At 48.0% G+C, this 14152-nt stretch overlaps 1 protein-coding gene across 3 annotated transcripts in view; it reads left to right on the forward strand.

Moving 5' to 3' along the window:
• Positions 1-14152, forward strand: part of VARS1 (valyl-tRNA synthetase 1) — a 365643-nt gene that overhangs the window by 190808 nt on the left and 160683 nt on the right. For all 3 annotated transcript variants that reach the window (XM_069635138.1, XM_069635139.1, XM_069635140.1), the window contains exons 20-21: positions 4695-4765; positions 5414-5539. In XM_069635138.1, coding sequence (XP_069491239.1) covers positions 4695-4765; positions 5414-5539 — 197 coding nt within the window. The remainder of the gene's footprint in view (positions 1-4694; positions 4766-5413; positions 5540-14152) is intronic.

The raw sequence follows: 14152 nt of genomic DNA on the forward strand, positions 1-14152 counted from the left end.
CAACCAGCTCCAAGATGTATGTCCAGGTGGCTTACTTTGGAGTTGATTGGTCCCACCAACTCAAGGGGAGAAGTCTTCCTTGCAGGGCCTTCTCTGTCGATGCGAACTTTGCGTTTCAGCACTGCAGCAGGGCTTCACTGGGCAAACCAACGGTCCCGGAGTTGCAGCAGGCGTCCTCTCCAAGTTCGTCTTCGGTTCCTTCGTCCAGTGGTCGACTCTGCCTTCCAAGCCAAAAGCCTCACCTTTTATTCAGTTCCCTCCCATTCATTTCAGCCTAGCTGTCAGTCACCCAGCAGGGTTGCTGTCCATGCTGGAAAGTCAGCCGGCCGATCACCAGAGAGTGCATTTGGGTCTCCTAGGAGACGAAGCACAGGGAGTTGAGGGCACCTCGCTCACTTCCTGCCTACCCCAGACACCCTGGAGTCAGAGGCGGGCTTAACTCGTGAATCCCGCCAAAGGCAAAGCGAACAATGGGACCAAACCTGGTTTGGCGCACAGAGTAAATCTCAAGAAGAACCTTTCCACAACTAAATGGCGAAAAAATAAGAGTTGGCCATTTTGACAGAAATGGCACCATTGGGTGCTTTACTGCAGCTGTGAACGCAGTCCGCGTTAAATGCACACCATGGTAGTTAAGACGAAACCACTGCCACCAGCCATTCAGCGGGGAAAAGGTAACATAAAAAATGTTACATGAGAATCTAGAAAAGGGGGATACTAGGTAACCGCCCCAGCACCCTATTGTGAGATAGTGTGTGCTGGGTCTAGAAAGTTACAAATGTAAGTAAAGTAAATGTCACTTTACTGCTCTTGGAAACAGTAGTTTATCCCAGAGAAGGTATTCAACCCTTTGGGAAATCTGAAAGACTTCCCTTGGCCACTGCACTGAAGTTGCTGTGTGACCCAATGTAAAAGATGATGCCTATGGACCAAAAGAAACAGTGTACAAAATCACATTAAAATACTTGAGAGAGTGGGGAAAAAGGGTCACACTCTCTCCAGGCAAAAAAAATCAAGTCCTCAAAATCCAGCAAAGTTGCTGGGCATCTCTAAGGTGGAGGGAATTAGCACATTTCTGAGAATTCTCCCTAACAGCTGGTGATATCAGAAGAAAGGAGCCATTCTTCTCCTTTGCTTTGAACTTATGCTTTTGGGGTCACAAACGCTGTGACTGATTCTTATAACGAACCATGAAGAGGGAGTCATCCTCCTGGCTAACATTAGTTGGTTATGTTTTATTGGCAGGGCTAGTGCAGAGGAGAGTTTTGGACAGGGGACGGTTATTTTGTGTTGGTCAATCCTGCTGACGACGAGCCCCTGAGTTTCCTTAGGTAGGGAATGCTCGTTTAGAATACGGGGAGTTGGCTTTCTTTCCATATTATTTAATAAAAGTTTATACTCAAAATGACACCTCTGTGTCCGATTCCTTCCTCCAGCACGCAACACCACCCAGATGCCACAGACGAGATAAGCGGGCGAATTGGCCCCTCTCAGACTCTGTAAGCATTGCGACAGAGGACTTGGGGCCCTAGCAGGGCTCCTGCTCATGGCAGAGAGCAGCAGCAAAGCCACAATATTTAGGTCCTGCAAAGAGGGTGCACTGTAAGCTTTACAGCACGACGCTGCGCGTGATCCGATCTATAGGCATCCCCAGTCTAGATTATGTGTACCAGTTAGACATACATGACTTTGCTGAGCTCCTGGACTAACTTGGTGATCAGGTCTCAGCACAGGATGGGCCCACCAATTCAGGGAAGGGATGCACTGTATAGCTTCTGCCATGCCAATGCAGGAGCAGAACTTTGCCTTTTGATAGATGGCTTTGGAAATCGCTGGCAGCGGTCTTTCAGCATCCTACTGTGGCGACTTGTGTCGGATTCTTGACTCCAGTGATTCAACTAAATGGATGGCTTCAGATCCTCCCCTCGTGTAAAGAATCTTAGGCTGGGGGCTGGGGGCGGTGGCTTGCTTCATAGCTCACTTTACTGAGGACCTGCAATATTCAAACTGAGCTGCGGGTTCAATTATGAACATGAAGCGCAGGTACAAGCATAACCTCACACAGGTTTGGGATGTGTTTTGGGGCAAAACTAGTTTCATACACACAAAGGCTACCTCACATGCTACAGAGCCCGCAGAGTGAATTGCCATATATTATCATTTTGTTTTATCTCTGCCCAAGAGGATGGTTTACAGGACAGTGAACCACAAACAGAAAGCTGAAAGAACATGACCACCAATGTGCAGTGAGCAAAAGGCTACCATGTGGTGAAAAATAGAAAGTACACAGGAGTGGATCCAAAAAGTGTAAGAATTGGGTACCACTGCCACCATCGTAAAGTGTGAGACGAGGCCCATACAGTGAAAAGGAAGCAGCTGTTCTAGTCTCCTGCACTACTCTCCCTAAAGAATGTAGAAGTGCTATACGATGGATATCAATGTGGGACGGGGGGACCCCAGCGCTTAAACCCCAATATTTATGGGTGGAAGGTTTTGAATTAATCTGAACCACTGACACTGCTCTGGGCAACCTTCGACGCCACCGTCTTTTAGCCCATCTGCGCTATTGCAAAAGGGGTGCAGCCTTATGCAGCGCTTCCAGCCTTAAGGACTAACCAGTGCCCCAAAAACAAAATAAGCTAAGCAAGGGAGTGAGGTTAAGAAGCCCTCTCGCAATAATCCGTAGAGGGAGCCCAAAACAGCAGGTCGCCCTCTTGGAAGAGATGATAAAGCTGCAGAAGGCGAGGGACTGAAGTTGTCTCAGTGTCTTCTTAAGAACGCTCAGGATGCAGGGCAGTATGAGAGGCCTGCAACACTGAGGGGGGATGGATGGAAAGCGTTTGAATGAATCGTAAGCACGGCCATTGCTCTGGGCAAGCTGGCAAGCCATCACTTCCAGCCCCATGTGTCATTTCAGAAGTGGGAAAAGTAGATCCATCCACCCATCTCAAAAAGGGCCTCCAGCCCTTTAGCAACCCCCTTTCTCCAGCACGTATTCAGAGTTCCAGGAACTCCAGCATTCCCTCCATTTGTTTTCCAAATAAACTGCCAACTCAGTCTACCTTTTTACAACCAGGAATACCCCCTCCCTTTTCTTCTCTTCGTCTGTGAATGGTTCCCCTCTTCAAGGTTCTCCAGTTTTCTGGTTGTCCATAGGCCATGGAGACCTTAGCCCTGCCCTTTACTTTCCTATGGCTTCTGGGTAAGAGGTTAGCAATGCAGGCAAAGGCAGGAAGATCTAAAAAGCCCTGCCACCTTCTTAGATTCCATGTGTGTCCTGTCTGCATGTAGGCTCTTAGCTGCCCTCCCTCTTCACGAGGCAGCCTGGTTGGCCCTAGTGGCATGTACTTTCCCTGTGGAATCTCTGCTGGCTATTCTGGAGGCGTCTCCTTCTATTCCAGTGATGACGTATGCTGTGGTTTCCCTGTGATTGCACAATCTTTGCACTGCTTGGACGGAGCACGTGGTATATTGAGGCGATGTGCCAAGATATGCACAAATGAACTTTTGTCGAAATTACTGTGCTCCATGGCATGTCTAGCTACTGAACGGACATGGAGGGACTTGTCTTTATGCTGTAACAAATGCCATTATGTATTTCCGTTGTTTTATATAGCGTGAAACATGTTGCTTTGTGGTTATGTCCGAGGGATGTGATGATGTGCTGGTGGAGTTCATTGGTATGAAAGACTTGCTTCACAATGGATGCCTGTTTGCAATGGTTATAAGTGAAACATGAAGGTTGTTTGTGTAGCATGCCCAGTGTAAGGGATGTCATTTCATGCTGCCTATCCCTTAATAGGAAGAAGTTGCAAGATAAGAGCAGCTATGGTCGCGCCAAACAGATAGTCACTTGTTTTTTATTAAAACAAATTTAAAAGTTTGTTTAGATATATTTCAAATGCAGTTTATCTTTGTACAGATTTAAGTTAGAAATATCCTTGATTTCCTGGTCCTCTACACGTGTTTCGCCAGCAGGTAGAGTGCTGGTTCATCAGAAGGAAATGGATGGATATCTATAGGTTTATGATGCTAATAGAATTCCAATTTATTAGCTATTTCCAATGAGTCTCTAAAAGTGCAAGAATGTATCTAGAGTGGGTATAAGAAGAAAGAAAAAACAAGTGAGTAAATGAAAAAATGAAATTTTCAAAAAGAATCCAAGTAAAGTGTAGGTTGCACGAAAAGAGAAAGAAGAAATAATATATTTGCAACATGATAAGAGTTGGTGTATATATGGGTTCAACATCATTTCTGGGGCCAGTCCTGACCGTGGGTGTGGGCGCTGTGTCGATGAGGTAAAAGATGGTAAGTGTGTCTTACCAACCTTTTGTGAGTCACAAATACAGACAGCAAATATATGGTGTCTTTCTATGGTGGTTAAGTTGAGTGAGCTGTTGCATAGCTGTACACAATACTCGGAGCGGTAGGTCAGCGACAACTAACAACCAAACTAAAAACACGAGGTTCGCCAGTGGCTTGAACTATATCCGCAAACACATCAGTCACTATCCCTTAATAGGTTGCCCTGTCTCCAGAGGGTGGGGAGGAGGCAGTTTTGTTATTTTTATCAGGTGTTCCCAATAACCTGTTGTTGCGATGCACAGTATGCTCGAAGGATTAATAGACTTGGCAGGGGGGAGGTTCTCTTGCTGTCCGTGCAAAGAATATTTGGTTTGCTTGTCTTTTGCCAGATGAGGACGTCCTGGACACCTGGTTTTCATCTGGTATCTTCCCGTTCTCGATCTTCGGCTGGCCGAACGAGGTAAGAAGGGTGGGATATCCTGCTTTTCCCCTCTATTGTTGGTGGACTCTAGTTTGTTCCAGGCACACATTCCTCACTTGCCCTGGGGCAATCTCTTACCATCTGTGCACACAGTTCTTCCTCTGGGCTGGCATTTGTGTAGTCCCTGCGTTTGCAGCACACTTTCCATATCATGCGTGCTGTCTGTGTCACCCCCCCCCCCCCCACAACACTTCTTTGGTCAGATTCATTGCGTAGGAGATGTTCACTTCAGCCCATGGATTCTTTTCAGAGAACCATAAGATGTTATTGTATTTTGCAATCTTTTCCTGAAAGAGCTAGTCTTTCCAAGCACTACAGGTACTACCGCCTGCCATTGAAAAAGGTGCCTCGAGCCACGCAGAAATTCCAGAGACAATAAAACCTCACCTTTAACAAAACAGAACCATTCCACCTGGGCCCCACGCTTCTTACTTGATCTATAACACGTCTTTCCTCAGGTGTTCACCCTCTCACTGCATTGGTTCATTCGTGTTTCACGAGACAGCCGTACACCATGGACCCTAACTCTGTGGCTGCCCTTCCACCTTTCACTTTCTGCTGTTTGCTATTTTTTAAGAATGGTTCCAGCATTCAAAGCTTTGTCAATTGTCCTCCTTCTGATTGCAGACCGAGGACCTGAAGGTTTTCTACCCGGGGACCCTGCTGGAGACAGGCCATGACATTCTCTTCTTCTGGGTGGCCAGGATGGTGATGATGGGTTTGAGCCTGACGGGAAAACTGCCCTTCAGAGAGGTAAGTGCTTTGTTGTGTTTTATGGTGCAGTGCTAGTTCAGACCTATACGTTTTCCCGAAATCGGTATTACGTGTCTAAAATGTGGATTTAAAAAATAAACCTCCCAAAATTCAATTGCTGATTAATATAGCGCTTCATGCCAAAGTCCATCTCTAAGCACGGGACTGGGTAGCAAACCTGTGCTGCTCAGCATGGTCTTGTTTCCAAGACAGGTGTGTTGCCCCTGAGCTATCACCTCCCAAAATGTGGACATTTCAAGATCTAGGCATTTAACCCTTGCTTAAACTAGAAGTGAATAATACTTTAATGTGTATTTATTTACTTGATGTAGAAATAAAATGTTTGAGGGTATGGTTGGTGTTAGAAAAGATTTTCTTTCTGCAACTTTTCCTCCATGGTTTTCTATGTAACCCTATTCTTTCTGCTTTGTTTTTGATCCTGTCGCAGCTTTTTTGAAGGACAGTAAAGCCTTCAGTTTTACTTCAGTGGCCTTTTGCTCATTTGTTATGGGGAAACTGACTAGTCCTTCAGACTGTCAGTACCGAGAACTCTTTTGAATTCTTGTATACTCATAATTCCCGTCCCCTTTCCTCCATCCTTGTGGACATACCCCAACATGGAGACGGTACCGGAACATTTGGCAGTAAAAAATGGAGCTTGCCCTTTAAGTTTAGTATAGCGTGCAAGGGTGTGGCCTCAGGTGTGGTAATGCCCCGTCAAGACCCCGCCCTCTGGTGCCTCACATCAGTCACTTTTTCCGCACGGACGATGTCTGACCTGGAGCCAGCGCAGAGACTTTTTTAGCTTTCTGCTTGCTCCCAGTTGTGTTTTTTCAATTTATTTAGCTTCCCTTGGGTGCCTCGCCATCCAGTGCATTTCGGCCACAGGAGGATGCACGAGATGTGCCTCATTTAAGCGATCCTTCCCAGCCTTGGACCCCCATGCGCTCTGTCTTGAGTACTTGAGGCCCGACCACCGCTGGGATGCGTGTGCGGCTTGCAGCACTCTGTCACAGGTCATGGAAGAATCGGATGTCGCAGTGAAGAGAGATCTTCCACACTTCTCTGCCCCACCTTAAGGCCTTCATCTCCAGGACCTCTCGTCAAGACAAGGTAGGTCCTCTGTTCAGCACGGCTCCACAGCACGCGACTCCTTCCCCAGGGTTCCTACATTTTTAGGTTCTGGTAGTACCGAGGCCTCTTAAGGCTACCGGCTCCCAAGCTGAGGGGCTCTACCAGGCTGTCCTCGGAAGGGGGCTCAGGTTTGTCCTCTTCAATCCCAGGGGGTAAGGGATCATCAAGTGCCACCTACAAGAGTCTGTCCTCTGCACGATCCGGCACAGGTGCAGAGGGTGTCCATCCTACCGGAGCTCGCTCCGAAGTCATGAGTCAGGGTGTTGCGACTACTGGTCAGCAGGCTTGGGGGTCAGCGCCTACCAGAGTGATCTGAGGTTGACGCTTCTGCTTGGGGTGCAAGACCCAAGCTGCATCCTCCTGTGCCTGAGTCCTCTTGTTGCTCACAGCCTTCGCATCCTCCCGCCCAGGGCGTAGAGCATGGTCTCAAAATGGCAGTGGGGCATGTGGCAGAGCCTGCCAGGCTGGTGGCCATCTTGGATTCAACTCAAGGCCGCCTGTGCTTTCGTCCATGGAATGGGCATTGCAGGATGACCCCAGTCCCCCTCCCTCTGGAAGTGGCAGCGGATTGTACGGTACAGGCTTCTGATATCCTCAGGGGTATAGCTACCCGTCACAGCCTTATGGATACACACCACAGGCGCCTCAGCGCTTTGACGAGGAGCGCAAGCCCAGCGCCTCGGAGGGTTGGGGCCATAGGGACCCGGCAGCTTGTAAGGATCGCTTCTTCGAGCATGTCAGGGAGAATTCTCAGAAATGTGCTAATTCCCTTCTACCTTACTTGTATAGCTGGGAAAAGCTTAATCTACGTTGCATTGGGGGGTTCAAAAGTACTTACCTGCTTAAGAATATTTGTTAACCATTGTTTTATTCCCTAACCTTTTCCTTTTGACACCAAACTCAGTATTGCTCTAAATGTGCCAGTGATATATCAATGTCCACATTGTCCTAGTTATTTAAGTCACCTCAGGGTGTAGGAAGTGTATGTGTGCCATCCCAAAAGGGGATCTACTGATTTATTGAAACTGAGAGTGTGTATTTCTGAAGAATATTTCAACTGTTACATATTTGCTCCCGTCTAAAGAAGGCTTATTCAAACTGACTTAAATTAATAAATAATTGTTTAAGTGTTATTTCGATACTTGTCACTGTGAAACTCTATGTTGCAACCCTACAGCTCACATTGACCCCTCTTGAGAGAAGCCATGCTGCTCAGTCACTCTACCAACTTGTGTAGTACATGCTTATTCCAAAGGTTGGGTTAACTATTGCCAAGAGGAGAAGGCTGGTGCACTCTCCTACAGGGTACTGCATACAATCTTGCGTAACCGAGCACTTCTTCCTCATCATGCGTTCCCCCTCAGATGAAGGGGCTCCTGAAGGACATTGTGATGGAGGTCATCCTGCAGGTGGCGCCTCCTCTGGGTACTCCTGTTCATCCAGCGCTACCGATTCCAGTGCCGGTCCCTCCCCCGGTCCAGGCCCTACCGGTTGTTCAGAACCCTCCACGTCCTCCTGTACCACCAACGCCTCCCCCTCAACAGCCATTTGACCTGTCTGCCGGGCCTGTCCTAGGGGGACCCCATCGTCACCTGTGTCCCAGGGCCCGGTCTCCCCTCAATGAAAAAGAAGAGAGGGGGCGACGATGAGGTCATGGACGCCCAGGATGATCAACCCTCTACATCAGTTAAAGACTTTCATGACCGCCTTCAGGGTCTGGCAGAGTTCTTGGGGGTCCTGCTGTCCGAGGAAGCCCCCCAGGAATCGGGAGTGCTAGCAGAGGTCTTGGGTAAGCGCACCACAATCCGGTCTGGCATCCCTCTCCAGCAGGATGTGCTGCAGGTGGCGCGGAAGGTCTGGGAGAAACCCAGGGCCAACGCCCAGATGAACAAGAAGTTGGACAGCAGGTTTAGGCTGACGGATGGGGCATCATGTTAGATAAGAATTAGTGGAGTACAACTGGTGTGGGAATACACAAGACTTATCTCCTTGGTATTAGGTAAACCACCTTTCAATATAGGCCTGTACTACATAAGTTGGTAGTGTGACTGAGCAGCCAGGCTTCTCTTAAGAGGGGTAATGTGAGCGGTAGAGTGGAGAGCTGTGCAATGAAACCAGTAAATACAAGTATCCAATTAAACACGTACACACTTAAAGTTATAATAAATACATTATTTATTTATACACAGATATGTAAAGCATTCTTTAAAAAGCAGTTATTAGCTGTAACATGAATCCCAAGTTAGGATTCAATTCAAAAAGTGAACAATAAAGCGGGTGAGTAATTAATTCATATGTTACACATGTTCCAGCACCCGGAGGTGAAGTCATTTGAGGTCAGTAAAGCATTTATATAGTATCACCTTTGCAATATTGAGTTTTTCAGGAAGGAAAGGTTGGGGTTAGATCAGAACAGACTGATGGGTTATAAAAACAGTTAGATTCTCCCAAAGGGATGCAGGCAGTCAATTATCCCAGCATTAAAGTGTTCAACATTTAAAACCTGCAAGGGAATAAGCACTGCCAAAGTCAATGGACAAAGTCCAGGTTCTGATGCTCTTCTTATAAAAAATATTCTTAGTCTATCCGCAGGGGCACGAGGCAGGGCTGCCCATTGTCCCCATTGATCTTTGCCATGGCCATGGAGCCGCTGGTATCCTAGGGGTGGAGGTTGGGATGGATGGTCCTCAGAAGGTGGCCCTCTACGCAGATGATATCCTTTTGTTCATGAAAGACACGACAAATTCCCTCCCGAGCTCTATAGAGTTGCTGGATAAATTTGTTGAAGTTTCGGGGTTTCACATTAACTACCCGAAATCTAAGGAACTTAATATTACAGAGGCTGCCGAACAGGTGTCAGAGTGGGAGAACCGATATCCTTTGAAATGGGAACAGAAAGCTATAAAATACCTAGGTGTCCATTTGACCCCCACTTACAATAGGTTATATGGGGCTAATATCCCGGGCCTTTTGAACTCCTTGTCGCAAGACCTCAAACAATGGGATTTGCAGGAATTGTCATGGCTGGCACGTATTGCGGCGGTCAAGATGAACCTGCTTCCCAGGTTTTTATACATGACTGGTGCCCTGCCGATACTTATACCAAACCCAGCAATTAAAAAGTTGCAGGCAGAGGTGATGTCCTTCATCTGGAAGGGGAAGAAACCAAGGGTTCCCAAGAAAGTCCTATCTAGACCGCAAATTCTGAGGGGCTTGGTGTTCCGGAATTTCATAGGTATTTATGGGCAGTACAGGTGGCCCCCATGTTGCAATGGTCACCTAGGGACAATCAAAATAGGTGGGTGATCTTGGAGAAAGCAGCTTCAAAGATGCCTCTGGAACACTTGGGCTTCCTTGCAAGTCGACATAGAGATAAAGGGGGCATGGTACTGGAGTCTTCCAAGGCCACCCTGTGGTATTGGGACAAAGCACTACGGGGGAATAAGGTGAGGCTGGGCGGAGGCCTGCTTACCCCGGTAGCTCATAATCCAGATTTTACGCCATGTTTGCAGAACATTTTTTGCAAGCATTGGGGAGGGAAGGAACGGGCTCTGGTACTGGGGGATTTGTACTCGGCGGGTGAGCCGTTGACCTTCGAAAGTTGTACAGCTAAATTCCAGATACCGGAGACGGAACGTTTTCATTACGTCCAACTCCGACACTGGATCACCAACGGGAAGGTACGAGAGAGAGCCGTAAGGACTCCCACAGGGCTGGAGCTTACGGTACAAGAGGGAAAGGACGAGAAAGGGGTGTCAAGACTGTATCGGCTGATGGGGGGGGGGGGGGAGCGGACCCGGAGGAGATCCACATGCAAAAATGGGCTGAGGACGTGGGTGGACCTATTTCGGGGGAGTCGTGGGGCCGCATATGGCATCGCACTGCTAAGGGTTCTGAATGTACATCAATTAAAGAGGGGGCGTACAAGCTTTGCCTTCGTTGGTACATGACACCACAACAAATGCATTCCATCACTGCAGACTATTCCATCCTCTGTTGGAGGGGCTGTGGGCAACAGGACGCACCCCTTTTGGTCTTCCTGGTCCTTATCGCAACGGGCCTTGCATTCCCTGACACTCCCAACAAGGACGTCCAGTGTGACACGCCTTCCGCGGTCTATACGTTGGACGTAACGTATTCTACTAATAGACCGCGGCTCAGCGCGTCTCAATTCTATTGCCAAGTAGCGATCAGACGTGTGCTCTGTAGTTCACTGTATTGCTTTCCAGGTTTCTAGCTTTTCTACTTCCATTCCTTGCCCCTTTCCCTTTTCATCTTGCTTCCTGGAGTCGTGCGCCATCAGCACGTCTTCTTCATTTCCCGGATCCCTGGATTGCTGCATCCCGGATCTTTAACGCATGCTGGAGTCGGAAGAGACTCGCTCAGCCTTATTCAAGTCCAGGTCTGTCCGCAAGAAGACACCGCCCACGGAGTCCAGCAAGGATCGGTCTCAGGTGAGAAGGGGGGAACTCCGTGACAGTTTGAGACGCCTACCGACCGCACTCGAAGTCGACATGGAAGCGGCCATCCAGGACCTGATGCGAGGTATGCAAGAATTAACCACCGAGGTGCAGAATTTAAAGGCAGAAAACGCTGCTCTCAAGCAATTAGTTATATCCCGTGATTCAGCCTCAAAAGAAAGTGTGTTACTGGGCGGCATTGTTGACAAATATGATGGGTCGGCAAAAACCCTTCATGGATTCCTGGACTCATGTTTGGTTCACTCCGGTGACGCTCTCCTAGATGACTACGATGGTTTCATACGGGCCCTAAAGACCATGTTTGATCGCCCAGAGCAGGTCTTTAGTGCCCAAGAATGCCTCTTAGACTTTCAGCAGGGATCCCAGGATGTGCTCATGTATGTAACCCGCTTCAAGCGATTGGTCAAGGAAGCTGATTGGTCTCCGGAGGCAAGTTTTACCCTTTTCAGGAGAGGACTGAATGAGGAGATTAAAGATGAGTTAGCCAGAGTGGCCCGACCTAACTCATTCCAGGCTCTTATGGACCTTGCCATGCAAATAGACTTTCGCATCCAGGAAAGGAAGGCAGAGGAGAAAAAATCTAGAGGAAACCCTCCGAAGGTGTCCTTTGAGAGTATCTCCAAATCTGACACAAACCCAGGATCAGTCACCGAACCAGAACCCATGTAGATTGGTGCCTTCCGTGGACCCATATCCCCGCAAGAAAGGATGAGAAGGATTAATACGGGCTTGTGCATGTATTGTGCCTCAGACAAACACTTGGTTAGAGAATGCCCTCTGGCCCCCTCCTCGGCGTTCGGGAAACGCCAACTCCCGATCCTAGATGGAGCAGGGCTTCGGGAGAGAGAGGTTTGCTCCACATCAATTCCATCCTTGAGCTCTCCTGGACAACAACAATCTAGCCTTCCTATCAACCTCCGGGAATAAGACCTATCCTGTTTTGGCCTTGGTAGACTGCGGAGCTATGGGAATATTCATTGATCAAGATTGGGTTTTTAGTCACCACATCCATACGAAACACGAAGCATCATGCAGCCGGTGGAAGCGATCGATGGAAGACCCCTCACTTCGGGGCCCATAAGCCTGCAGACCAAAGAGATCCAGCTTTCAATTAACCACCACCAAGAGCGGATTCGATTCAACATTATTAAGTCAGCTCATTACCCCATGGTACTGGGCATGCCCTGGTTACAGAAACACAATCCGTATATCAATTGGACAGCAGGATCACTATTCCTCGGCTCAGAGTTTTGTATGTCTCACTGTCTTATCCTGGGTCCCTCCTTGACCCCTTCCAAAGAACCACCAATAGACCATCAAGCACCTCTCATGGTTTCCAATATCGTGCAGTTTCCTAAGGCCTATCAGGGATTTGTTGATGTGTTCTCAACTGCCATAGTCTAGGCCGTACCCCCTCACAGGCCTGAAGACTGCGCCATAGACACGGATCCCTCAGCAGTAATTCCTTTTGGCAGGATGTTCATCCTTTACGAACCTGAGAAAAAGGCCCTCCGAGAATACTTGGATACCAACCTTGAGAATGGCACCATAAGACCTTCAAAATCTCCAGCCGGAGCTTCATTGTTCTTTGTTCCTAAGAAGGACACTAAGGAACTCAGACCCTGCCTCGATTATCGTGGATTAAATCAATGCACCCTCAAGGACCGGTACCCTTTACCCTTAATCTCGGATATCCTGGAAGCGGTCAGAGGTCCTGTGATTTTCACGAAACTGGACCTCCGGGGTGCCTATCATTTGATTCGTATCTGGGAAGGAGACGAATGGAAAACGGCATTCAGAACACCCATTGGTCACTTTGAATATCTGGTCATGCCCTTTGGATTAGCTAATGCCGCAGCAGTCTTTCAACGTTTGGACAGGGTGTTCTCTGACATGCTATTCCTCTTCGTCATCGTCTACCTGGACGACATTTTGATCTACTCCAAGGACCTTCTAAAGCATGAAGAGCATGTAAAGGCAGTACTACAACAACTCTGTGAACATAAACTCTTGGCCAAACCCAGGAAATGTCTGTTTCACGTAGCTTCTGTTCATTACCTAGGATTTATCTTTACTCCAGAGGGAATTGGCATGGACCCTTCAAAGGTAAAGGCTATATTATCCTGGCCTGCTCCCACATCGTGAAACAAGTTCAATCCTTCCTGGGGCTTGCCAATTTCTACCGGAAGTTTATACCCACCTTCTCTGAGATTGTTCAACCGATTGTTGCTCTCCTGAAGAAAGACACCCCCTTTGTCTGGTCTATTCCGCAAGATAAGGCATTCCAACTCTTGAAGACAAGATTTACCAAGCCCCCATTCTGGCCCAACCCGACATTGATCGACCATTCCTTGTGGAAACAGATGCCTCTAACTACGCCATTGGAGCGGTGTTGAAGCAAGAATTTGAGGATAAACTAGAACACCCCATTGCTTACCTTTCACGAAACCTGACTCCCAGTGAGACACACTACTCCGTCCTGGAAAAATAACTTTTAGCCATCCGCCAAGCCTTCACTGAGTGGCGACATCTACTCCTGGGAGCTAGATATCCAGTCCAGGTCCGCACGGACCACCGAAATCTTCAAATTCTACAGTCATTAGAGTGTCCGAACAGTCGTCGGGCTCGTTGGGCCTTCTTCTTTGCCCAGTACCAGTTCCACATCACTCATGGTCCTGGATCACAAAACTTGATTGCTGATGCCTTATCTCGACGGCCTGACTATGAAACTACCGAAGATAAGGCCTATCCTAAGATGTTTCCCCACACGATTTTGGTAGCTCAAGCAGTCAATCTCCTGGAAGAAATCCGAGTACAAACCCAATCCTCTGAACTCTGGAAGAATATTTCAAGAAAGAATCAATGGAACCTGAGAGTCAAGGAAGGATATTTGTTCAAGGACAATCTGCTCATTCCTACACAAAAATTACAACAAAGAATAATAAACCTCTGTCATGATACCCTTCACTCCGGACATCGTGGCATCACCAACACCCTC

This window comes from Ambystoma mexicanum, chromosome 13 (genome assembly GCF_040938575.1).
Source record: "Ambystoma mexicanum isolate Mex_15411 chromosome 13, UKY_AmexF1_1, whole genome shotgun sequence".
NCBI lineage: Eukaryota > Metazoa > Chordata > Amphibia > Caudata > Ambystomatidae > Ambystoma > Ambystoma mexicanum.